This window comes from Lepidochelys kempii, chromosome 1 (assembly GCF_965140265.1).
Source record: "Lepidochelys kempii isolate rLepKem1 chromosome 1, rLepKem1.hap2, whole genome shotgun sequence".
Lineage (NCBI taxonomy): Eukaryota > Metazoa > Chordata > Testudines > Cheloniidae > Lepidochelys > Lepidochelys kempii.
In genome coordinates, this window is record NC_133256.1 from 290,450,077 (window position 1) to 290,477,891 (window position 27,815).

The 27,815-nt window shown below is 39.6% G+C and overlaps 1 protein-coding gene across 11 annotated transcripts in view; it reads right to left on the reverse strand.

The window, feature by feature from the left end:
• Nucleotides 1–27,815, reverse strand: part of MON2 (MON2 homolog, regulator of endosome-to-Golgi trafficking) — a 157,514-nt gene that overhangs the window by 122,271 nt on the left and 7,428 nt on the right. For 10 of the 11 annotated variants that reach the window (XM_073327927.1, XM_073327923.1, XM_073327918.1 and 7 more), the window contains exons 2-4: nucleotides 19,234–19,297; nucleotides 12,170–12,297; nucleotides 10,418–10,549 (exon numbers count right to left, since the gene is read on the reverse strand). In XM_073327927.1, the coding sequence (XP_073184028.1) occupies nucleotides 10,418–10,549; nucleotides 12,170–12,297; nucleotides 19,234–19,297 (324 nt within the window). Of the gene's footprint in view, nucleotides 1–10,417; nucleotides 10,550–10,745; nucleotides 10,917–12,169; nucleotides 12,298–19,233; nucleotides 19,298–27,815 lie in introns of those variants that run through there. The other variant, XM_073327924.1, reaches the window with a different exon arrangement.

The window sequence follows — 27,815 nt, forward strand, 5'->3', positions numbered from 1 at the left end:
GGAAAATGAAGAAAAAAACCTGTAAGGGGAATTTTGGTATACAGAATTCCTCAATCCAAATTTTGCGAGGACATGGATCAATAGACCTATTCTTGCAAAAAGTACCATGAAATTAAGATACAAGTGGATCAAGACCCTCATTTTTGTGTCTCAGTTGAAAGGTGGCATCAACACAGTGCATCTTTAAGTTATATTGTAATGTTATTTCAGTTCTAACTCAAACAAAAATGTGCCACCAACACAAGGGCTATTTAGGAAATAGGTTTTTTTGGGATGCCTCCTTTAAAATACTAGTCAAGATAAACTCTTGGTGCATTGGCTGTGATTTCAGAGCTCAAGGTGTTGTGGGGTCTAGATTTCTCTGCCCTGAAAACATCCACACGTGCACAAGACTACTGGATTTAAAGCACTAGGTTATTATTCATGGGAATAGTCCTTTTTTAAAAACCACTTCTGGGTCTTATAGTGAGGAATTTCTTATTCTGGAGAAACAGCAAAAACAGATAAAAAAAGGAAGCTAAAATAAAACCAGTAAAGGTCCAGATGCAGAGGAAGAAGGAAAGACTAAAACAGCAGAAACCAGATTTTTTTTCGTTCATCCACTGCATTGTACCAAGGGATCAGCAAAAAACAAAACAACACACCAACCCTTTCATGTTGTAGGTAAAATCTTCTGGCCGAAGTCACCCGTCATGATAAATATGCTAAACAGTATTTTGTTAAGAAAATATTCGAATACTAAAACTTAGACGCTAAGAAACAAAATTCTTATTCTAAATACCAATATTAAACTTTTTTCATGAGTGCTTGCGTATGTGGCAAAAAGCCAGAACTTGATCCACTAGTAGTTTTACATAGTCTACCCTTCCTCCAAGTCTAGAGTGGTATTTAAAATGTCCTCACTGCCTTAGGCATCAACAATATCTGTTAATACTAGCTTTGTGTAAATTAGTTTTGCAGGAGACTTAAGCCTTTCCAGTGATTGCTACATGAGCTACCTTTGCTGTCTTACAGATACTTGCCACTGCAAGGTTAGCCCCTACTAAAAGACAGTAAACCAATGAAATAATAATGCCAAAACCTCTTTGCTAATGGCTATAGACAAGTTTGTCTCCCGCAGGTCAATCAACATAGACACTAGCTTGCTTACTACTTTTCAGATTCTCAAGCTTCACCAATTCCAAGGCTTGACTTGCAGTGAGAAACCAGTAGCTAAAACTTGAACAAAAGCAAAAAACAGCTGATATGGAAGGAGAAGCTACTGAAAGAGAACACCCGTGTTTTGAACATGAACAAAGAACGGCATATATTCGATTGCAGGAACTAGAAGCTAAGGCAAAAGTGGACAGACTTAAGCTCCAGCTCAAGAGAATAAAGGAACAACAGGAACTGATTCATCCTGAAAAGCCAGCTTCTCTCAACAGCAAAGATGGGGACAGAATCTATCCAGTTTTAACAATGTTGGTATGTTGTTTGACTCTAAGGGTACATCTTCACTACCCGCTGGATTGGCATAGTGATCGATCTATCAGGGATTGATTTATCACGTCTCAATGAGACGCAATAAATCGATCCCTGAATCGATCCCTGAATAGGAAGAGTAAGCGGAGTCGACAGGTTTCGCTGAGGTCTGAGTGAGTCAGTAAACTGCACCAGCGACCCTTTAAGCGTCCAAATGCACTCTCTACCACCATTCTGCACTTGCTCAGCCTATAGCTGAAAGGCTCCTTACTACTGTCCAGGGTGCCTGTGTACAGCTTCATGAGCCAGGGCATTAAGGGGTAGGCTGGGTCCCCAAGGATAACTATAGGCATTTCAACATCCCCAACAGTTATTTTCTGGTCTGGGAAGTAAATCCCTTCCTGCAGCCGTTTAAACAGACCAGAGTTCCTGAAGACATGAGCATCATGAACCTTTCCCGGCCAACCCACGTTGATGCTGCTGAAAAGTCCCTTGTGATCCACCAGTGTTTGCAGCACCACTGAAAAGTACCCCTTGAATACCCAGTACTGGCTGCCCTGGTGGTCCGGTCCCAAGATAGGGATATGCGTTCCGTCTATAGTCCCACCACAGTTAGGGAATCCCATTGCAGCAAAGCCATCTAGTATGACCTGCACAGTTCCCAGAGTCACTACCTTTGACAGCAGCAGCTCAATGATTACATTGGCTACTTGCATCACAGCAACCCCCACAGTAGATTTTGCCCACTCCAAACTGATTACCGACTGACCGGTAGTTGTCTGGCATTGCAAACTTCCACAGGGGTATTGCCACTCGCTTCTCAACTGTGAGGGCTGCTCTCCTCTTGGTATTCTTGTGCTTCAGGGCAGGGGAAAGCAAGTCATAAAGTTCTATGAAAGTGCACTTACGCCACTGGGAATCATCCCAAACCTGCAACACTATGCAGTCCCACCACTCTGTGGTTGTTTCCCAGGCCCGGAATTGGCATTCCATGGCATGAGCCTGCCCCATTAACACCTTGATCTGCAAATTGCCAGTGACCACGGTTTTAGCGAAACCTGTGTCCATGTCCTCATCACTCTTGTCACCACGCTGACGTTGCCTCTTCGCCTTGTTTTTCAGGTTCTGCATACACTGCACGATAATGCGTTTACAATGGTCATAACTGCTGCGGTGAGCTGAACGGGCTCCATACGTGCCATGCTACGGCGTCTGCTTGGGCAATCCAGGGAAAAGGGCGCAAAATGATTGTCTGTTGTTGCTTTCACGGAGGGAGGGTTGACTGACCACATTTACCCATAACCACCCGTGACAAATTTTTGGCCCCATCAGGCATTGGAAGCTCAGCAATGGGGCCAAATTCCAATGGGCTGCAGGGATAGCTACCCACAGTGCACCGCTCGGAATGTCGACGCTTGCCACGGTACTGTGGATGCACACCGCCGAATTAATGTGCTTAGTGTGGACGCATGCACTCGACTTTATACAATCTGTTCTCAAAAATCGACTTCTGTAAAATCGGAGTAATTTCATAGTGTAGACATACCCTAACATCACTCTTATTAAAGCAGATCCTGTCAGAGGAAGATTACTTCACAAATAAGAGCGTGAATATTGTAATCCTGTATGAGTTTACTGTAAGTGTGCCTTTAGCCAGAATCCATCTTGAATGGAATAGTGTTAAACATGAAGTTATAGCTGTTGTAAGGAAGTTACTGCTTAAGGATCTTTTGATTGGGGATGATATTAAAACTTTGTTCAGTCAAGTTGATGACATAAACCAGTCACAGGAAAAATATAATCCTGAACCTGTGTCTATTAGGGGCAAGGATTTGCCCATGGAGGGTTTCTCCAAATGTTTGTCTGAGGAAGATGGCTGTTTGTCTGTGCAAAGAAGCAGTGCATATGTGGAAAAAATTCTTAACTGTTTATCTGGTACCTCAGAAGTGATTCTGGCGTTAGATAAGGCTCAGGAAGATATTTCTCTAGAGAAAATTAAAAATTGGTGTTCAGGTTAAAGCCCTAACTGAGGAAGGTGAGTGATAAATTGTTGGCTAGTGAAGTTTGGGAAAGTAAGCCTGACTCAGGTAAAATTGACATGCTTAAAGTAGCTCAATATAATAAGACACTATTTGTGGAAAAACATCAGTTTATCCGTTAAGGGAGGGAAAGGCAAAGAAAGTTTAGATGAGCACAGACAACTTTCTGAGCTGATGGCTTTGTCTAATCAGCAGTTTAGGAAGGCAAGGTGAGTGAAACATGAGTATCCCTATACCTTAACTGTTACCAGTGTGGAGAATTGTGACAGTGAAGGAAATGTTCCTCTGTCTGTTAGGGTAACGACTTGCCTATGAAGGGAGCTCCCCAATATCCAAGCAATTGTCTGTGAACTGCTATGTGTGCTGGGACAAAAGAAAGGATATCCCAAGCTGTTTGTCAAAGGGGAATGTTTCTCCAGCTCTTTTCTATCTGTGTCTGTTGCTAGTGTATTGCTGGGTAAAGATTGTCTGATCAGAATGATATCATAGCTAGGGCACAAGAAAAGCACAAAAGTGATTGGACTATGTTACCCACTGACAGTGTGGAAACTTAAAACAAGGAAGAGAATGCTTCTAGTCTTGTGACTATGAAGTCTAGCAGTTTACCTGAAAGGGGGTTTTGTGAAAATCCTCCTGATGGGACAGAGGTGTTTCTGGATTTAAGTGAAACCCAGAAAGAGTCTGTTGTTGCTCAGGAAAATGTTCCTTTCGAGCAAGCCCTAGGTGAAAAGGGAAAGAACAGAATTTCTGTAAAAAATGGGTTGTTGCTTAGAAAGATTCCTGAGGAGGAAAATCTTCAGGGTAGTTTTTGGAAGCAGTTTGCTGCAACTGACAGGTGTGGAAGTGATTTGATTGAGTTAACTCTGGGTGAATCACTGTATAGAAAAAGCAACAGTTTGTTTGGGAGACTTGTTCCAGTTCCTAACTACCAGAGTCTTTCACAGGTTTATAGATCCACTGACTTTGTTTTACAAAGATGCAGTGTGAATAGCTTTGAGAAGGTTTTAGAGGAATGAACATTGTTAGGGACTTTAAACAGCCCTATAAGCTTAACCAGCTAGTTGGGGAGACAGTGTTGTTATAACATTAATGTCTCCATGTTGATTCTTTAAGTAAGCAGTTTGACTCAGCTACTGAGGAAAGATGAGGTTACTGGGTTACACGGATGCAGGGGAGAGCAGGCAAACTCTCATCTCTAGATATTTTGGATATGATTTGTAGTCTCTTAGTGGACATGACATCTGATTCTATGTGGAAGCAGAGGCTGGTAATGGAAGGACAAAAGAACCTGGAGTCTAACATGCTAGTGAAAATGGATGGTATCTCTTTAGGACAGCAAGCTCTCTATGATGGGGGGAGAGGGGTTGCTTCAAGACCAGAAGAGGGGGTTCAGGAAAGATTTCTTTCAGGATGTGGTCCCCATCAAGAATGGGTTGTAACTGTTTAATGATAGCCCGTATGGGTTCTGGTGGGGTAGGTGACAGCTAGGTGTGTGTGGATGGACGGTTATTTCCCATATTGAAAAAGGCTCTTGTGACACATGGCTAGAAAGGGATAAACATCCTGCAAAATAAATAACCCAGCCAGACAATGGATTCTGTTACACAAGAGTTCAGATTTTGACTCTACTGGACAGGGAGGAAGAGAAGGATTAGACCTTGCAAATAAAAGCCACAGGTTAACCCTAAAATACCAAAACACCAAGGAAGTGGTTAAACTGAAAGCCTATGCTAACGAAGATGAGGACCTTGCTAACGACCAGGATCCACCACCTCAAAGTGGTGCCAGACTGTCAGACCAACAGATGCAAAATGTGCAGACATATCTCAACTGTGATCATAGTACAGGATTGGAAGGGTCCTCAGTAGGTCATCTAGTCCAATCCCCAGGACTCAGGACAGGATTAAGTAATAACTAAACAATTGCTGACAAGTGTTTGTCTAATCTGTTCTTAATAAATCTACAATGAGGGAGATTACACAACCACCCTAGGCAATTTGTTCCAGTGCTTAACTATCCTGACAACCTAAATGCAACTTAAATCACCATTGCTTCTTGTCCTACCCTCAGACGTAAAGGAGAAGAATTTTTCACCCCCCTCCTTGTACTTTTATGTACTTAAACTATTTTGTCCCCCCTCAATCTTTTCTTCTCCAGACTAAACAAACCCAATTTTTTTTCAAACTTCCCTCATAAGTAATATTTTCTAGACCAATGGTTCTGAAACTTTTTCGAGGACCAATTGAAAATAGCTGAGGGTCTTGGTGGACCACTTAATGATCTTTCCAAATGTTGTTTGTCCCATTAGCTAACTATTGTAAAGCACTTTGGATAAAAGCGCTATATAAAAAAACCCAAAACTTAATTATTAACTTTTTTTGTTCTACAAATAAAAGCACACAACTCATATTTTAATATCAGTAGTCTTACCTTTCTAATGTGATGGATGTGCCCTCTCTCCCCCAAGTTGGGGCTGGGAAGGAGGGAGGTCTCTCCCCCACCACAGCAGCCACAGCGCTGAGGCTGGGAAGGACGGCTGTCTCTCCCCGGCAGCTGCAGCCCTGCAGCTGGGGAAAGTCACCTTTCTCTGGCTGCCGCAGCTCTGCATATCCCAAATCATCTCCCCCCGTCCCGCTTCTGACTATTCCTGCCTAAGTGGAATACTTCGCATTTGTCCTTACTGAATTTCATCCTGTTTACTTCAGACCACTTCTCCAGTTTGTCCAGATCATTTTGAATTTAAATCCTATCCTCCAAAGCACTTACAACCTCTCTTAGATTGGTATCATCCACAAACTTTAAGTGTACTCTCTCTGCTATTATCCAAATCATTTATGAAGATATTGAACAAAACCGGACCCAGGACTGATCCCTGAGAGACCGCACTCAATATGCCCTTCTAGCTTGACTGTGACCCACTGACAACTACTCTCTGGGAGTGGTTTTCTAGCTTAGTTGTACATCCACCTTAGAGTAGCTCCATCTAGACTATATTTCCCTAGTTTATGGGACCGTATCAAAACCATACTAAAGTCAAAATGTACCACATATACCACTTCCCCCCCTTATTCACAAGGCTTGTTACCCTGTCAAGGAAAGATATTACATTGGTTTGACATGATGTTTTGGACAAATCCATGTTGACTATTACTTATCACCTTATTATCTTTTAGGTGTTTGCAACTTGCTTATTTGTTCCATTATCTCTCCGGGTATTGCAGTTAAGCTGACTTGTCTGTAATTCCCCAGGTTGTCCTTATTTCCCTTTTTTATAAATTGGCACTATATTTGCCCTCTTTCAGTCCTCTGGAATCACTCCTGTCTTCTATGAGTTTTCAAAGATAAATGCTAATGGCTCAGATATCTCCTCAGTCAGCTCCCTGAGTGTTCTACGTACTTCATCAAGCCATGCCAACTTGAAAACATCTAACTTGTCTAAGTAATTTTTAACTTGATCTTTCACTATTTTAGCCTTAAATACTACCTCATTTCCACAGGTAGTCACTCTCTTAGATGTGCTATCACTACTAACCTTTTCGGTGAAAACTAAACAAAAAAGTCATTTAGCATTTCTACTATTTCCACATTTTCCGTTATTGTCTTTTCTGCCCTCATTGAGTAATGGGCCTACCCTGTCCTTGGTCTTCCTCGTGCTTCTAATGTATTTGTGTTCTTGTTACCCTTCATGTCTCTAGTTAGTTTAATCTTATTTTGTGCATTGGCCTTTCTAATTTTGTCCCTACATACTTGTGCTTTTTTAAAATATTCATCCTTTGTAATTTGACCTAGTTTCCACTTTTTGTAGGACTCTTTTTTGAGTTTCAGATCACTGAAGATCTTCTGGTTAAACCAGGTTGGTCTCTTGCCACATTTCCTATCTTTCTTAAGCAGCGAGATAGTTTGCTCTTATGCCCTTAATAATGTCTCTTTGAAAAAATGCCAACTCTCTCAAACTGTTTTTTCACTTAGACTTGCATCCCATGGGATCTTACCTACCAACTCCCTGAGTTTACTAAAGTCTGCCTTCTTGAAATCCATTATCTTTATTCTGCTGTTTTCCCTCCTACCGTTCCTTAGAATCATGAACTCTATCATTTCATGGTCACTTTCATCTAACGCTGCTTTCCACTTTTAAATGCTCAACCAGTTCCTCCCTATTTGTCAAAAATCAAATCTAGAACAGCCTCTCCTCTAGTGGTTATCTCCAATGCTTCCCAAGAATTGGTTGGATAATCTGTGCCCTGCTGTATTATTTTCCCAATAGATATCTGGGTAGTTGAAGTCCCCCATCACCACAGAGTCCTGTGTTTTGGATGATTCTGTTAGTTGTTTAAAAAAAATAAGCCTCATCTACCTCTTCTTCCTGGTTATCTGATCTACAGTAGACTCCTACACCATGACATCATCCTTGTCTTTTACCCCTTTTATCCAGAGATTTTCAACAAGTCTGTCTCCTATTTCCATCTGAACCTCAGTGCAAGTGTATTTATCTTTGATTCTTCCCTTTTTTGTCCTTCCTGACTTTCTTCTCTGCAAAATCTCTTCGGCAGATTTTCTGCATCATGCAAGAGCTTTGAGTTGACAATCAGTTTCAAGAAGACTGTGATCATATACCAAAGGGTGGAAGAACCAGTGCCTGACATTACTCTGGAACGTAAATCTCTTTGCATAGTTGACAGCTTTTGCTACTTGGGTTCTATGATCAGCAGGAATCTTGACCCTCAGACTGAACTAACAGAATTGAAAAAACAGCTACGAATTTCAGGCTATTACAGAAAAGTGCATGGAATAACAGCAAACTATCAACTAAGGTGAAGATGAGGATCTATGAGACTTGCATGCTGTCATTCCTGTTCTATGGTTCAGAAACATGGACAACGTATGCTAAACACATCAGGAGACTGAACAACTTCCCACTTTATTTCCAGAATCTTACACAGGCATCTCATGTGGAAGACAAAATACCAAACACAGAAGTGCTGGAGCATGCAGGATTGACACACTTAGAAACTACTATCAAGAAGAGGAGGCTGTGATGGCTCGGTCATGTCAGAAGAATGGGCAGTGACTATATCCACAAGAATATTTTGTACAGTGAGATTTGAAACGGCTCTAGAAAATGGGGCTGCCCTTTATGACAGTATCACAATGTGTGCAAAAATTATATGAAATTGTTCACTAGCAATGTAGACAGCTAGGGGGAGCATTCAGAATTCCATTCACTCTGGAGGGAACATCTGGCACTGGTACAGCTCAGCATGAAGTGGCTTTGATCCAGAGGATAGAAACAAAGTGAGAGAAGAAATCAGCGTGCTGTAATCTTTTACTCCAACTCAGACAATACATGGATCTGTGAAACTTGTAACAAGCCGTGTTGCTTTTGAATTGGGCACGTCATCAATAAGCAGATTCATCAGGCACCTGACCAGATTTTTTTTACACGTACACCATGATCCAGTGGATCACCAGTTAGCTGAGCAAGCTGTACCCATCTATACCAATATTCCAGTCGTGTTATCCCACCTAGTCTCTGATGCCCACTATATCTCAGTTGTGTTTATTCACTAGTATTTCTAGATTTTCCTGATTATATTCCCCATAGTATTGATGATCAATACTACCCACAACACATCTTCCAAAATGCATGGGTCCTACACATGCTTATCACCACATGTGGTGTACCTCATCCATGCTCCAGTAACAACTATGTGGGTGAAATGAGAATCACTATACTGTCAAATGAACTCACACAGAAAAATGATAACACACAAATGCTTTATCACCTGTGGGCGAACACTTTTCACAAAGCAACCACTCCATATCTGACCTCTCAGTCCTCATCCTCAAAGGAAAGTAGAACATCACCTTCAAAATATGAGTCTAGGAGCTTAAATTCATAACTTTGTTAGATACTAAAAATCATGGACTTAAAGACACTGGATTTATGTCTCATTATAACAATGTGTACTCCACTAACCTTTCTTGGTCCTATGATTGTACAAGTGCTAACTGTCCGCTTCACTATGAATGGTCCCTTATAACATGTGCTAACTCCTCATCTGTTCTACCCTTCTATTTAGCTGTGACAGTATGAGTACCTCTCCCAGACCTAAAGAGCAGCTCTGTGCAAGTTTGAAAGCTTCTCTCTCTCCCCAGCAGAAACTGGTCCAATAAAAGTTTATCTCACCTGCCTGTTCTCTTAACATTTATTCTGGTTTTCCTCATTTCAAGAATGTGTACACTCCTGCCCCACTATCAAAATTCTGCCAGCTTCTATTCTTCTGAACTTTGCCACTGATGTTACAACTACCAGCGAAGAGTAACTGATAGTGGACCACGCTTACTAGGTTAAGGCAACTCATATTGCTCCCAATGTTGCTTTTTAAAATATTATTTTCTTTTAACTTGTTTCAAATATTAAAAAAATACATGTTATTTGATATCCTACATATGATAAAATAAGAATATTTAAAATATGCTACAGATTTCAATTTCTAGTACTCTCGCCAGCAGAGTATACATTAGGGTATCACAGCAAGTAGTAGCTGCTGATCAGTTAAGCCTGTTAGTTCCAATACACAAACAGACAGTGGCAGAATATTTCATCTTGAGCAACTCACTTAACTTTTCCATAATCAAGTTTTCCCTTCTATGAAATGGGGATATTACTACTCTCCTCCTTGGTAAAGTACTTTGCGATGTTTGAATGAAAGATTCTTTATAACGACAAAGCATCCTTTTGTGCTCACTTACCAAAAAGTATTTTTATCTTTACTAAAGGACTATATATTTCAACAAGTGTTTGCAGGATCAGGGCCTGTGTTTCGGAAGCAGGTACATTCCTTCAGTGGAATTGATTTAGATAAGTAAGTTAGTATGTTAAAATAAATACCATAGTTGCATAAACAAATTCCTACCTTGGAAAGTGCTTCATCATGGACAACTGTATTGGTTGTTAAAAGTACTAGAACCGTCTGAAGTAATTTAAGTTCTTCAAGACTATTTTCCATCAGCTGCCAAAGCATGTTAATAATATTTCCAGCTGCAGCCTATGAAGAAATAATTTGATATGTGCAATTAAATTTTATATACTTTGTATTTAATACCATGATTACACATACATTTAAAATACAGCATTCACATATACTATATGAAATTCATTTTTTTCCCTACAACCTTATAAACACACAGAGAACATAATACTAATTTCTTTGTCACAATAGTCCTGGATAGCAAGAGACTTACGTGATCAGTTATCTTCTATTTAAGGCATGTATTTTAATCATTTTGTCAACCTGAGTGCACACTTCATATTTCAACCAGAAGCACAACTTCTCTTAGAGGAAGAGACAATTCACTACAACGCTAATTTGGCTATAAACTTCAGTGACCTATATATGCAAGAAAAATATGTATATTACTCTGTCTAAACACAGCTTTGTATGTATTTTTAATACGTATTACTTTCATGGACTGTTTGACACATACAGTAAAAAGCAGTACTACTAGATGTTAATGTGTTTAAGATTATGGTAACAAATGTATGTTATATCATCAAACAGGCACATGGACCTGCATAGGGCCTGGAGCTAAAAGAAGGTAAAACTATATGCAGAAGTACAGATTTATCAAACCTGCGTTAGTCAGATCCTCTTATATGCATTTAAAACATGGATGCTGCTTAAACAAGATGTTGGGAGGTTGGAGAAATTTCATATGCATTGCCAGCAGCGACTACTGGGTACAAGATGGTTTGACTTTTTCAATAATAGGGATGCATCATTGAGAACTGGCATCAAGATGACTAGAGTCATCATTGGCCACTGACAGCTGGCTCTTTTGGGTCACGTTGCCTGCCTTGGAGACAAAGTCTCCGCATATCAAACCTTGAAGATTGGACTTGAGGTCAGAAAAGGACACTGCCGAGTCACAGACTGGTGGCCCACCATTGCCCACAATTAACCTGCACCAGATCAGTAATAACCCTGGGGAGCTCATAGATGCTAGGAATAAAGCTGTGCAGTATGGTCTTGGACACTTGGCGCTACAAACCTCCGCTGTCTAAGCATATTATTGTTGTTGCTTATTATACTGAATTCAAGAGCTATGCAATTGAAACTTTAATATAATAATATACTATTCATACACAGAGGCAGGCGGAGTAAAGATTACACTTCCATTCTTAAGTGTCGTATGTACCAACTTTTGAGTGCTTAACTGTGCCCTTTTCATACAGCACTACAACCACGTTAGCCAAAACAGTTTTTCAAATCAGCCATTTTTAATCATGTAAAAAGAGGTCTTCCTGGGTTGTGGCATTGATTTCTATGGACTATGTCAATATAAGTTTGGCAACAGTGTTTCCTAGCTAACTGCTGCTGACCCATCTAAAGAATCCAACTATTGTAATGGATTCTACAAAAGAATACCCTTTTATTTTTATATACTTTTCCTTTGCCTCCAATGTGGGGGATTGGATTTTGACTGATATTTGAAACTCAAAAAAAAACAACAACCACATTTTCCACCCAATTATATTCATTTTAATATACATACATTTGTTTCAGCTTTAGAAAGCAGTCTTATAATAGTATTTTTATCTTTGTTAAATATTGAATACTTTAAATATTTCAATACAAGACAATATTTTAATATAACATCCATCTTACCTCTGAAACAACTTCATGTGACATAAGTCTCTGTATGGCTGCTAGACACAGTTGAGTAATCTTTGGTTCCTTTGTTCCACAGCCCATTAGAAACGGCTGAACTACCTCTGAGCTGTTCTCTTTCAATGCTTTTGAACACAGATAAGGAAAGTTGGTTAACTTTTAACAGTTTGCTGATTTGAACGATGTAAGGCAAATACTTGTTAGTCTTAAAACACGGGATCACTAATTGTTACCAGTTATTCAAATCCTAAACAATAACAAAACCCAAAAAGAATCTCCAATCTTGACATTTATGGCAGATATTTTTAAACTGGGGAGAAGCAATTGGATTAAGGGTGAGAGAACTGCCAGTACTCTCCTGAATACTTGACCTGCAAATAAGCTTCTTGTCCTATCCTCTCTTAACCCTTCCCTCAGTGCTCTGATCCCCACACCCCCTCTTGTCCTCCTCACTCTGCCCCATCTTAGTGCATCTCCTCATCTTTGTCTTTCTTTCTTCCTAACCCTCAAACTTATTTCTATAGTGACTTTGATTTGTCCATGGTCATAAACCTCTTCCAATCTTCACGAAGCCCTCTCTTCCCCTTTGGGCTCTGCAAGGAGTTTCAAATGTGCAATCTCCTCAATCCGTTGGATATCCATGTATGGAGCACTGCATCAAGGAGGTGCTACATGTGTAGCACAAAGATGTATACCACTGCAGACAGAGTGGTTGGGGGGAAAAAAAATCAAAGCAATACTGATCACCAACCACATGGCCCCATATAGTGTGGGGGGAATGACTGGTCATTTAGAGCCCTCGATAGGACATTCACATAAGGATACACTGAGTTTAAGAAAAACAAAAGTTAGTCGTTGTACCGTAGCTCTCATAAGTAAAACTTATACTTGTGCTATGATGGCAAACAGCAGACATAAACAGCTTTTTATTTATGTAAAACTCAAAGAAATTTGGAGTATATGTGAGAGTTTGTTTTGTTACTCAATGTTCCAACAACTGATTGGAAAACTGACATCAAGTTAAGAGCAACAAAAAAGTATTTAAAAGCTGAAGCATTAGCCTCTTGACTAAAACATCTCAAAAAAGGCCTAAAGGAATGTTAAGTGTCTGCTTCCTGTTATAAAATATATATCTATATATATATATACACACACACACAAAAGTGTTATATCTGTGGACTTATAAAGGATCAGCCAAAGTGAATGTATTAAACAAATCTGCATTCTATAATGGCAGTTTCTTCAGAGCCACTACAGGGTAATATAAACCAGTTTATCGACAGATACACAGATCTGGATATTATAGATCCAACGTTGAAATCTTATTTAAAAATAATCGGACAGGCACCCCTGAATGTGTATGAGCACAAACCACTTTTTAATCCTCAATATTTTGGCCGTAAAAACAAACAAACATCCGAATTGAAAATTAGCCATAAAACTCTGTTTTAAGCAAAACAATCGGCTTTTTAAGTCACAGGAGCACAAATTTGCAGCCAGCACTAGAACTCTTTTGCTAAATGTTCCACGGTTCTCTAACCACATGAGTTACAAATTATTGATCAGTGAACTGAAGTGCTTTTATTTATAATTTTCTCCCCACAATTGTCACTGAACTCCAAATGACAATTAGATAAGAAAAATATTGTAAATTTATTCCACACGCACACAACTCCCAGTTGAGTCCTGAAAAGGAGTTAAGAGTTGATAATTAGGAGAGAAGGATAAAAAACTGAAAAGGTGGTGGACAACCTTAATACAATATCACGCACGTGGTATATTTAAATAAAAAAAGGGTAGTCTATGCTTATGTCAGCCTGTAGAGTGCAGACTCTGCATGCCCAGTTAGCACACAAACAATAGCTTTGACCGTGAGGCACAGCTCAGACAAATAATGAACCCTATATGCCTGAACCTCTAGGATATATACCCTACACAGCTCTCTCCACATCCAAGCAGTGCCTCTCACCTCTACAGTGCTACTTTTAGTTGCACAGCATCCTGCTGTCTCCACGCTGCCAGTGTCTTTCACTGCCACATGGAGCTACACACCATAGTGAGCATGAATGAAGCCAGCTTTTTACAGCAACATGTAGCTACACGTACCCTACGTGCCACTGCAAGTGTAGACACGGTCTAAGGAAGTATTTTATCCTACTACAAAGGTCAATCTATCTTGATTTCAGTGGTCCATCTGTACTAATTTTTTGTAGATGGATACAGATATATAATTAAAAAGTGTTTTCTCCAAGTTATCACCAAAACCAGAATCTGGGAGATTAACTCCCATTTTAAAAGCGACAGATAGAAATCCAGTTCCACTTCCCTTTTATACCCCCTAATTAGTTTACATTAAAAAAACCAGGTTTCAGAGTAGCAGCCGTGTTAGTCTGTATCCGCAAAAAGAAAAGGAGTACCTGAGGCACCCTAGAGACTAACAAATTTATCTGAGCATAAACTTTAGCTCATGAAAGCTTACGCTCAAATAAATTTGTTAGTCTCTAAGGTGCCACAAGTACTCCTTTTCTTTTATTAAAAAAAACAGATAAAAAAAAGATAAAAAATACAGATAAAAAACCAAGACTTGAAATTTCATCTACTATTTCAGAAAAGAAGAGAAAATTCAGCTTTGAATAAGAAAATGCGTTTAACTGAAAACATGGGTGGTCTAAAAGTGGTAAGTCTTATAAGTGCATCTTTTAAAACCAAAGAGGTGAAAATAATTGCTTCTCATACTTATCCACTGTGATCTGAACTCAAGGTTGTTTCCCTCCTGAAAGTATTGAAGACATCACAAATATTCAAAACCATGTGAAGAAGGAAGATTATGTCACTTATTAGCAATGTCAAAACTCTTCCAGGAGAAGGCATAATAATGAACTCATGTCCTCACAGATTATAAAAACCCTTAGTTTACTTTTGAAATGTATCTATTGTATTTATAATTTTTATTTAAACTATATATATAGTTTAAAAATTAAATACAATATATATAAACCCTTAGTATTATTTATATACATACATACATATATACACACACACATATAATTATGATCTTAAGCAGTCCATTCATTAATTTAGAAGAAGCATTTCAGTCCACCTTTAAATTTTAATTTTTAAACTTGTACAGTGACTAAAGGTATTTTCTAATCTGTTCTCGAGAAAGACAACAGAGTTGGCATCAAAAAATAAGAAAATTTGAATGCTGGATCAATGAACTGTCTTGCAAATTTTCCTTAATCCTGTAGCAGTAGTAATGTTTACCTCATCATGTTCTCAACGAAAATGTTCTTCAGCTTTAACAGTACACATGTATGTACACAGCCTCCACAAAAGGTTGGGGTTTTAAGTAGGATGTTTGGGAACCCAGACTGGTACTGCCTAAATTTAAATGTGCAAACACTGAGCTAAAGCAAAACCAGAAAATGTTGACATCTTGAAAAACAGAAAAAACTGGCAGAATCTTTAAAGGGACACTATCAAGCATTAGCAAAAGATACAGACATAGTAAACCCCATGTCATTCTTTATAGCTGTGTTTCCTCTCTTCCCCTCAAGTAATCTCTTTTTGAGAAGTAGTACTGACATACTAGCAAAGCTCAGCTAGTCAACACTCATGAGCAGGGTCAACAAAATCCCCACATGTGGAATATCCACATGTTTCCTGAAATTTATTCACATACTCAGAATCTAAACTTTAGGGTTTTTTTAAAAATTAAGTTTCTAACTTTTGTTGTTGTATGACAGATATGACGACACACATGAAATGACGGATTATACAGGGCAAACATTGAAAGCGCTGACAAATGAACAAGCAAGCCAACTGAAAAGATGACAAAAATTCTCTAATCTTTCAGTTGAAGTCATCTAACTATTGTCACTTACTTAACACAAGTAAAAATATATCAGGCACAAGTATGATTTTTATAATATCAATATCCCTTTAATATCCCACTTCCAAATGATACAAGAAAACAGTTATTTGAAACCAGAATGGGCCACAGAGGGAATAAAATTCCTTCATCTGAATCTATTGCATCTGAAGAGAATTCTGACCATTTCACCTATCCAGAAAAGTTTGGTACCTCATGCATTAACCTATGCTCTGGCTTCAAGGCACAGTGAGATGGAAACATCTCAGTCTACATTTTAAAGCTCCATCAACCCTGCAACATATCTAGAAAGATGCTAAGAACATATTAAATCTCAGAATAGATAAAATCTGCTGTCTGCAAGGGCTATAGTTTAAGATGCTGCAAAGAATGTTCAGAGTATAAACTAATACTAATATTGGATTAAGTCTGCAGCCAGACCATAAAACTGAAGTGCAACCTTCACTCATCTCAGTGGAACACTACCTTCAAAGTTTAGTTACCACTATCTACCACTGGAGACCCATCTACACTATAAACTGAACCTTGCTTGGCTTTCGCACAAGATGCAGCTCCAACCTTGTCATAATGTGGTTCAGTCTCGTCTGTGAAGACAGGACTAAACTGCATTATAACTATATATAACACTTGCATGTTATAACAAGATTCCCAGATAGTGTATTGACACATTTAATCCCATCTACAAAGACAAACGGTGAGGGGACCATCATGTTATAACACAGATATGGCAAAGTAGGGCAAATGAAAGAAAATAAAAATAAGTTTCTATTCAGAAAACCTTAGATTTTTGTCAAAAAATCAAATATATTTCTATTGTATCTGCTTATGAGTAGCCCTATAACAAAAAACAAATCTGTGTCATTATTGGTGAAGGAAACAAATTACAGTAAAGGTGTTTCATTTTAAACTTATTTTTCATAAATACTTTTTTTTTTTAAACTTATGAAAAATACTTTAAGAGTGTTCCTTTAAAAAAAAGTCGGTCCAGATATACTCAGAATACCATGACCTTTCACAATTCTTCAGTTTTGGAATGAAGATGAAAAATTTTACACCATGAACTTTTTTTTTTAAAATGCAAATTGTTTGTGCGACTAATACTCTGCAGAATATTGATAGCTTTCCTAATGAGTAAATGGAGATTTCTCTTTTGTCTATTTATCTTAAATTTGTGTCTTTTGATACATAGCTGACATTACCTGGCTTATGTTTTCCCACTTATGTCAGCATTCATGACAGCAGTGAAAACAAAAAAAACAAACAAATAAAAGAGACATTAAAGTAAAATAGAGGGGAGGGACTGCTATTTCAAACACTTATAGGAATCTCCTCCTCAGCAATATTTTTACATCTCTTAATATAGAAGTACCCTTACATTGCATAGTCTTTTCTCAAACTTTCAAATTATTCTGTTGTGGGGATTTTGTTTAGGTACTGCTGTGCTAAACACTGGTGTATTAATGCAGGGACATCCAAACTTTTGCCCTTCTGAGGGCTCTAATGGCAACATGCAAGAAACCAACAGATTATATGCAATTTAATAAAGTTGCAGAAAGCTGGACAGATCATTTTAAGGTTGCACAGCTGCAGTCCACAGGGATTTCCAGTCCCAAAAGGCTATACTGCATCTCAATGTGAGCAACCTCTACTCAGATTAAGATGAAGCACTGGCTGCTGGGTACTGTAGTCTCCACAGGCAAGACTCATTAGATAAATGGGCATATTGTACAACTCCCTGGGCAACAAATGGTCAGATGAACATGCACGGTGAACAAGAGATATTGAGAGTCCTTACAAGACTTGTTAATATTTTTTGTTACTTTTCTCTGCTCAATCAACAGGTCAGTAGAGGAACAACTGAAAATTACTCCTGATGGAATTCTGTGCCCGAATATGGTCCACATATTTCTGTGCCCCCAGGCAGAAAAATGCAAAAGAAATCTGCGGGGGCACATGCACCTCTTCCCGGCAGCACATCTGTTCCAGTGTGCCTGGAGCAGTCTCAGAGACTCAAGTCACTGCAGGGAGGGGGCGGAAGAGGGCTGGACATGGGAGACGCTGATCACAGTCAGGAGGTGGGTCTGGATGTGCATGTATACCAACGAGCAAGAGAGACTCTGTCCCTCTCACTTGCTACTGTGGCTCACCGGATAAGGGAGAGGCAGGGCTTTTTATTATGCTCGAGGCAGAAATGTAGCAGCCTGCCTGATATTTAATTGACCCCATTCTCTGAGGCTGAAATGTAACAGCCTGCCTGCCTAATAACATTGTTAATGTTCCTCGTGTTAGATAACTGTTCCCATTCTCAGTCAGTTCCCCTAGGAGCATAACACCTGTAAAAGTTTTAAGGCCCCTACATTGCCAGAGTCAGGTAAAGCCTTATAAATGACAGTGAGGGAATCAGCTAGGAAGATCTATGTGCTTTCTCATGTTTTTCCTGTGCCAAAGTGGCACAGTAGGTTTAGATTACAACTCAGGATTTTACTCACCCATTAAAAAAAAGACTGAGGGCAAATAAAACATTTACCAGCCAATAAAATGTCAGGACAGTCAGAACCAAGCACTTCCCAAAGTACCCAGCCAGGTCCAGGACAATGATTAGCAAAACTGTATGACTTTCATGTGTGGAAGTCTGAGCAATTTAAAATGACATTCTCCTTTTTTTCTCCCCTCCCTGTTTGATGTTCTGTAATGTAATTTAAATGAAAATCCAGAATTATAACTGGAATGCAGGGTATTAGTTACTAAGTGTTTGTAACTTAACTTTCATGTGTTTAGGAAATGCTGAATAGTTTGACTTTTTTCTGTATTGTAGTATAAATAAATTACCAAAACAATGGAAACCAGTGTGATTATATTGCATCATTTTAACAAAATATGCAGAATTTTGCAAAATTTTTAATTTTAGGGGCAGAATCCCCCCAGGAGTAGAAAATTTTGAGCCCTTCACTAACAAATATAGTAACAGAAGGAAATGCAAGTATTCTACAAAATATTCCAACATTATTGTGGTTTTTTTGCTATGCACCAAACAGTAGCATATTACTGATGCCATGTGTTCTAAAAACCTGAAAGATGATTTTACATATCTGAAACATCTTTAAAAAAAGTTTTGCTTTCAGTGACCCAAAACACATTTCCCAACTGTATTGCTATTGTATATAATTACCTGCCAAAATATCGGTGTTTCTTGCAGCTATCGTTTTAACTTTTATTATTCCTGATTCAGCAGCCTATAAGCAAGAGATAACAATTAGTTCAGCAGCTACTTTACGTCTACATTATCTGAAAAGAAAGAGAAGTTATCTATGGTTAATGAAAATTGTAACACTGCAAACATCAGTGCAGTTTTGTTGTATTCTCAGTATGTACAACCAATCTGACAGTGAGGGCTTTGTGCTTTCTGAAATTCTGCAGCCACAATCTCCATCTCTCTCCACACAATTGTGATCAAGAATCTCAACTTTAAAAAAGAAAGTGAATTCATGGTTACAAAGATAATCTCTGCCAAACAAAATCTGTATAATGTAGACTTCCCAAGTCTTCTAACAGCATGACAATTGCTAGGACGTATAAATTGCACCATTCATCTCAGCTGAAACACTGACTCAAAACCTAATAATATAATCAGCAGCATTTTTTTCACTGATCATTTTAGCAGTAGCATTCAGCTAACACACCTGTCCACTGCTGTTAGATGCAGCAGCTGATGTTGGAGAAGCAATGGGAAAACTGGCTGTTGTCAAACTAGAATCAGCTGACAAAACTTCCAGCTTTAACCCCAAAACAATCATGCAACATAGTTACAAGATCTGCAGGCGGTGTATATCAAAACATTCTGAAATGCTACAAGAGATACTTCATCAAATTAGACTATTTTTCATCTTTAATTCAATATAAGTGTTACTTTAGTTTAATGTAATAATCAAATAAACGTCTTTTAAAAATACATGTATTTAAAATTAATATGAAATTATAACTCCTCGTGTTAAGGCCTACCCTTATTATAATCTATTACAAGCATTTAAATTTAATTAATATTAAGTAGTACATGTTTGCTGCCAAAGTTTTAAAGTTAAACCAATGAACTCATGGACATCACTGACTAGCACTAGAACCAGAATTTGCTGAAGCTGTAAACTAGCTTTTGACAGCCTTTTGCAATTGCAGAGAAAATATTTTCTTCATTTCAGTTATTCAACTAGTTCAGTTCAATGACTAGTTCATTTAAAGTTGAGAAAACAACAGGCAGCTGAAAAAGCAGGAAAGCTTGTTTTTTTTCTCTTCCAATTTATCCATAAACACTAAGTGTGAGGATGAGATCTACTACTTCTAAAGCCTTGAAGGACATGGTGATCAGAAATACTCAGTTCAATTCACTAAATTACAAATACTTTCTTTGTTTTAAAAAAAAAAACAGTTTTAAATACAAAACATATTTTGATTAACTTTTATCCTCCTTATCTATCCAGCACATAAGGTAGTTTTCTTTAATTAAAAAAATTTTTAAAAAATCAATTTTTGGTGCATTTTTAACTTAATTCCAGTTCCATCCAAATACAGCGCATGACAAATCACAAGTAAAAAAAAAAAATCTAGTAAATAATACATTATTCACGGTTTTATTGCATAATAAAAAGTGTACAAATTAATCTGAATAAATGTATATTGAGCTATATAATTGCTTAAATAATTGTTTACAGACATAGTACAGGGGTGGCCAAACCACAGCTTGTGAGCTGTATGTGGCAATTTTACAGTTGAGCCCCCCCACGCCCTCCCCATTCTCCACCTACCAGTCTGGGGTGCTGGAGAGCTCAGGGCTTCTGCCCTGTGGTGGGAGTCTAGGAGCTTCTGCCAGAGATGACTAGTGCCTGCTCGGGGGAGGTGGGGGGAAGAGCACAATGTAAAGGTTCGTTGCCCCCCCAAAAAGCTTGAGTCATGCCCCCACAGGAACACCCCCCCCCCACCTTCAGCAGCTCCTCCCTGAAGTTCCCAGGTGTTAGCTCCATGTGGAGAAGCAACAGCAAACAGCTGGGAACTGCAGGGAGGAGACACTGCTTTAGCTCCATGGGGAGAGGCAACAGCAAAAGCAGCTGTTCTCCTGCAGCTCCCAGCTTGCCAGCTACAGCAGCTGCCATGCAGGGACATGGGGCCCAGCAGCACCATGTGACTGAGCGGAAAAATCGGGGCGGGGTGGGGGAGATGGGACTCCACGTGCCCCCCCCATACATCACCTCTGGCTTCTGCCTGGGGGCAGCTGGTCTCAGGACTTCAGCAGAACTGGGGCTGAAGTGTGATTTTTTTTTTTTTTTAAGTTGACAGTGTAAATTTAAGAGAGCCATTGTAATTAATTTTATATTACTACTGCAAACTTACAAAGAACTGTATGTATTTTATTTTTCAGACAAAACCTAAATTCTAAATACATGCCTTTATCTATCTACAAGTTTTGTCAATTAAGTCCAAGTAAGAAAATGGTAGAAGTATGCATCAAGTCTTATACTCTGTTAAATTTCAATTTATTCCTGAAAGTTTTGGGAATGGAAATAAGCTGCGCTGAACACCACTTTCCTATATTTCAAAAACTCATACCTGAACTGACGTACAGTAATGACCATAAACCGATGTGCAGATATATTATCTCAGGTTAAACTGCAGAACACACACTCTTATTTATTTTAACTATCTTAACTTCATTTGCTGAAATGTTTAAATTTTTCAGGAAGTCATCTCTGTTCTGCTACAGTTCTAAAAGCCAGGCTAATTAGGAGTACCTTGTCACATTATATTGTTTCTATTAATTAATATGAAGAATTTACTTGTCACAGTCTGACTTCAATTATCTTCAAACTAAACCTCATCACATCTTCTGGCAATTGATTTCTTTCCTGCCAGCAGTGACAAACTCAATTTGAATCAAAGAAAAATGAAATCTTTCCGTGGATACAAGATGTTCACATACGCTACCATACTTTGCTGGGAAAATGGAATAAACAACGTTATAGTGTAATGCCCCTGAACTGGTTACAAAGCTCTGCAATGTCTGTATAAAAATAGCAGATATTTCAGAACAAAATTAGATGAAAACAAACAAAAAAAAATTGTTGAGAACAAAGCAAGATGTTTTACTGCCATTCTTAATACCAGAATACTTTATTTTTCTCATTCACAGAAATAGAGTAAGTTAGATGATCATTTAAAAAAACTAAACAATGCCCAAACTAATCAAACTGTCTACACTTATATTGTTATTACTACATGTGACAAGCAAAAGAATACTGATATATGAATATTTTATTGAAAAACTAACCATGTACTAAAAGTTTACAAAAAATTAAATTTCTAGTGCTCTAACTCCAATTTATGAGCAATTGTCTATTAGCAGGAAAGAATTAATGTTTATTTTGCTAGCTATAATATGACTTTGCTAACTATAATTATTTTATTATATATCCAGTATGTTTACAAATGAAACTAATTTTAAAGCATCACTGCTTGTTTCTTTTTAAAAATAGAAGATATATACTTTGATCAAAAAGAATTATTGACTGTATGCAGCATGACACACAAGCTTTAGTTTAAGTTACTTTGTTCTCTGTCTACCTAGTGGTTCACTACACTTACCAGGAAATATGGAATCGAGTGTCTTTAATACGGAGAACATCAATATATGGTCCCAAATTATAAACAGGAAGTCTTGGTGATTACAAATAGGAGGAGGAGGTGGTCCCTGGGCCACAGGATCTGTTACATGTTTGGTCCACCCTATGAAAGAGTTTAATAGCCTCTGTTGCAGAGGACTGCCAGCACTGCTGATAAAGTACTGCAGTCAATAGCACAAACATGATCTTCCTCTACCAAATTCATTCAAACAGGGTAAAGTGTCAGGCTTTCAAGGTGGTAACATAAGATCTTTATTGCTACATATGTTCTGTAGCGAATAGCACTCACGGTTGTAATGGTTTAATGGGGTATCTTTTATATTTAATTTTTGTGCAATTTTAGTATTTTGATATATGCAGATGCTACTATGATAGGAGCCAACTCCCATGATACTATAGAGACTGGGAAAGCCAACTGACTGAAGTGTTAGGTATTCTCAATCAGCTACCTCAAACTAGAAGTATTAGGCTAAAGGAATATTCCAGGAATATGCAGTAAGTATTATTGATTTTAATTTCATGATTTTGCTACAAGAATTAAGAGATGGGGGTTGGGAGAAGTTATATGTATATAGTGTGCAGGGACCTTAGATTACAGAGATAGATTCTCGCTGTTTGGTCACAGCCAGAGCAATCTGTTGGGTGCCTGAGTTTATATGAAGTGAATCAATAATCTCATTTCAGTTGCAATGATCTCTCCACCTCATCAAAAGTTACCATGACAGTAAACACAATCTGTTGATAGCAGTCTTAGATATAGCCCAAAAAAAGAATGCAGGGAGTAAGGGCTTGGTCTACACTTCAAAGCTTTACCAGTGTAACCATTTCAGTTAGTGGTGCTTTTTACTGATACCATTAGACCAGTAAAAGCCCTAGTACAGTGGGCTCCAACCTTTTAAAGCCCAAAATCACTTTTTGAATCTAAGGGCAACCCAGGATCTATCCTGCCCCTTCCCTGAGGCCCCACCCCCTCCACTCACTCCATCCAACCCCCCCTCCATCACTCACTCTCCCCCACCCTCACTCAGTCTCACTGGGCTGGGGTAGTGGTTGCGGTTTGGGAGGGGGTGTGGGCTCCAGACTAAGGTCAAGGAGTTTACAGTGTGGGAGGAGGCTCTGGGCTGAGCCTGGGGCAGGTGGATGGGGTGCAGGAGGGGGTGAGAAGTGCAAGCTCTGGGGATGTGTTTGGGTGCAGGAGGGTTGGGGCCGAGTGTTGGGGTGTAGGGTGCTGGCTCTGGGAGGCAGGTCAGGGCTGAGGCAGGGGTTGGAGTGCAGGAGGGGGTATGGGGTGCTGGCTCTAGGAGGGGGGCAGGGCTGGAGCAGGGGGGGATTCGGGGTGCTGGCTCCGGGAGGGGGCTCAGGGCTGGGGTGTGGCCTCCCACTGGGTAGCATTTACTATGGGCAGCTCCCAATCGGCAGCGCAGCAAGGCTAAGACAGGCTCCCTGACTGCCCTGGCCCCACACTGCTCCCAGAAGGGGCCAACATACCTCTATAGGTACATACCTGGTATGGGGAACGGGGGGTCTGTGGCTCTGCGCGCTGCCCCTCTATGCATTCACCGCCCCCAAAGATCCCATTGGCCATAGTTCCCTGTTCCCAGCCAATGAGAGTTGCAAGGGCGCTGCTTGCAGGCAGGCAGCAGTATGTGGAGACCCCTTCCTGCGGGGGTGTGCTGGCCACTTCCAGTGGCAGCCCCACTATACCACCAAAGATTGCGATTGACTGGAAGAGTCCCCAGGATCGACCTGTCCATTGCAATCGACGGGTTGGTGACCACTACACTAGCATGGATCGGTATAAATGTGACTTATACCGGTATAGTTATTCTCCTTCCCATATGGTACAGTTAATGTGCAAAAACTTCCTACCATTGACAAACCTAAACTACAGTTACTCTTAGAAGTTGCTCCTTAATTTCCTGATATGCAAAGAGATTGTGAACTTATAATAGATCTAGCAGGCCTGTGACTATGTCTAGCATATGCAGTAAAGAACTGCAACTTCCAGCAACCTGCAACTAAAAATGCCCACAAACAAAATATTTAAGATATTAGCGAAAATACCTGTAAGGGTTGTGGGCTTTTATTCAAGATTTGTCTGATATTACAAAGGATGCAATGTGACACCAACTCCTCCAGTTGCTCAGACTTAATAATTGGGACAAAGAAAGCATTTCAAAAAATCTCTACCACCAGGAATTTAAATGGTAATTTGTGTCTTAGCAATTTGACTAGACTGCTGGGTCACCTCTAGAGCCTCAAAATTGCCTTAAGGTTTATAGCTCTTACTAGAGAAAAGTGAAATCAAAATCACTCTCTCTCTCTTTTTTTTTTTTTTTTAAGAAAAGGCCTTTAGCACTTTCAGTGCTGATAGCTTATGGTAGTAAAACATTACACACACTGCAATTTAAACATTAAGACTGGATGGGGATGTTCAATATTATTTAGGATCATTTTCATACTTACTATAACACGTACTGTTTGATTAAAAAAAGAGCAGTTTTTGCCAATTTAACACTATTTCTCTTGTCCAGTGATTGGATATTGTTTTATTGCCCCCGGTTAGGAAGACAGACTCTTGTTTAAAGTGTAGTTTTCATTTTGTATTCAACAAAATGACCCAAAATGACCATAAATTATAAGTCATTATTTTATTGCAGATGGGGGGGTATAGCTCAGTGATTTGAGGATTGGCCTGCTAAACCCAGGGCTGAGAGTTCAATCCTTGAGGGGGCCATTTAGGGATCTAGAGCAAAAATCTGTCAGGGACAGTACTTGGTCCTGCTAGTGAAGGCAGGGGACTGGACACGATGACCTTTCAAGGTATATCGCCATATTAAAATAAATAAATAAGACAACAGCAATGTGTTCACACTATTTCAAGATATGACTGTGGTATGGGAAATGAGATTAATGATGTGACTATTATGCAGAAATGTCCAATCATATGCATATATATTTCCATAATATTAAATCTCACAGATATCCTGAATTAGAGCTTTTTCTTAGAAAATGTTATTGTAGCTTTGCTTTTATACATCATTCCAGCTACATATTTTACTTCCAAATGTGTTCTGAATTTTTTAATATTCGCATTCAGATGTTTTAAACTTTTCATCATTCATAATGCGTTCTGAAACACAAAGTATTTACTCAAGCCTGTCTTCTCAAGAATCATCAAAACAGATTATTCTACTATTTTAGGGCCCAGTAGATTTCAATAGCTGTAGACTTTGCTGCAAAACCCAAGAAGAATTTAATTTTTCAAGTCCAAGTCTGCAGCTATTAAGGTTGTGAACAAAGCATTCTAAACATGAGCCAAATGTAAACTGAAATAATACCTTCTTGAGCCTGCACACAGGCTGCAAAAAAAAAAAAGTATAACAGATGTATGATCTGCTCAAATATCAAAGGTGTGCCAACACTGAAACCTAATAATTACAATCTAAATCAGGGTGGGCAAATTTTTTGGCCCGAGGGCCACATCGGGATTGCGCAACTGTATGGAGGGCCAGGTAAGGAAAGCTGTACTTCCCCAAACAGCATGGCCCCCGCCCCCTATCCACCCGCTCCCACTTCTCACCCCCTGACTGCCCCCTTCCAGGACCCACCCCCATCCAACACCCCTGCTCCCTGTCCTTTGACTGCCCCCCGGAACCCCACTCCCTATGCACCCCTCCCCCAGCTCCTTGTCCCCTGACTGCCCCAACCCCTATCCACACCCCTGCCCCCTGACAGGCCCCCCTGGGACTCCCACACCTATCCAATCCCCCCACCTCCCCCGTTCCCTGACCGCCCCCTCCCAGAACTTCCGCTCCATCCAACCGCTTCCTGCTCCCTGTCCCCTGCCCCTTATCCAATCCCCTTAGGGTTGCCTCTTATCCAACCTCCGCTCCCTTACCATGCCACTCAGAGCAGCAGGAGCTGGCAGCCACGCCACCCGTGCTGTGCAGCAGGAGCAGCGGGCCAGAGCACTGGCGGCGCGGCGAGATGAGGCTGCAAGGGAGGGGGAACATCAGGGGAGGGGCTAGGGGATATGCTCCCCGGCTGGGAACTCAAGGGCCAGGCAGGATGGTCCCGCGGGCCGTAGTATGCCCACCTCTGATCTAAATGTTAGTATTATCAGACAAGAAAGATAATTTTAGCAGCTGCATTTTGTGTGGATTAGAAGGGGATGATGTTGGTGCAAAGGAACCTGGAAAAGATGCGGCCAGGTCACAGACAAAACGTTTTAGCTGCTCGGATAAAATAAAATGGTTCAATTCTCTGAATGTTGTACAAGAACAAAGTATAAGATTTGGGAAAAGGAAAGGGAATGCTAGGTGCCAGGTTCCTCAAACAAATGGTTGTTAGGCCAATGATGAAGAATTCTTTATGCTGGTAATCTTGCTAGTTCTACAGACATGTTTCTAAACTTTTGATTTTAAATAAGTTATTGAGAAGCCATTTTGGTGCAATCTACAGTGAAATCCTGGCCCCACAGAAGTCAATGGGAGGTTAGTCATTTCCCCTGGCCCCTTTTATTCTAGCTTTTTCCCTGGCATGGCACACAGAATACATTAGTCACTTTGTAGTTATGGGCAGAGATCAGGCATCTAGTTCTTTTATACTAACAGCAGTCTTTGAAACCATCGTCTACACAATCCAGCCAACACACTTATGGTCCTGGTGAGTGGGAGGGATTGTTCAAACTACTATACTCCTACCTGAAGAAATACCAAAGACTGGCACTAGACAATCATTTATCTGCACAAAGATAAATGTGAGATTCTGAAGAGATTTTTTCTCTCATCTTTCTCAAAGAGTCTGATATATTTTCATTTGTGCCCCCAAACTTTAGTGTGGAAGATGCAATAGCTATGTATGTTTGTACAGGTTCTGACTGGATTACCACAACATGCTTAGCATGGGGTTATATTTGAAGACCATTCAGAAGCTACAGTTAATGCAGAATGAGATTATGTCTTCCTGATGATGTGAGCTACAGAAAGCACAATTCTCTGGTGACTTGTTGCCTTCTGCGTGTATATTGAGATGTTGGCCATGATCTATTGTCCCTACATGTAAGGCCTTTCATTTTCAGTTT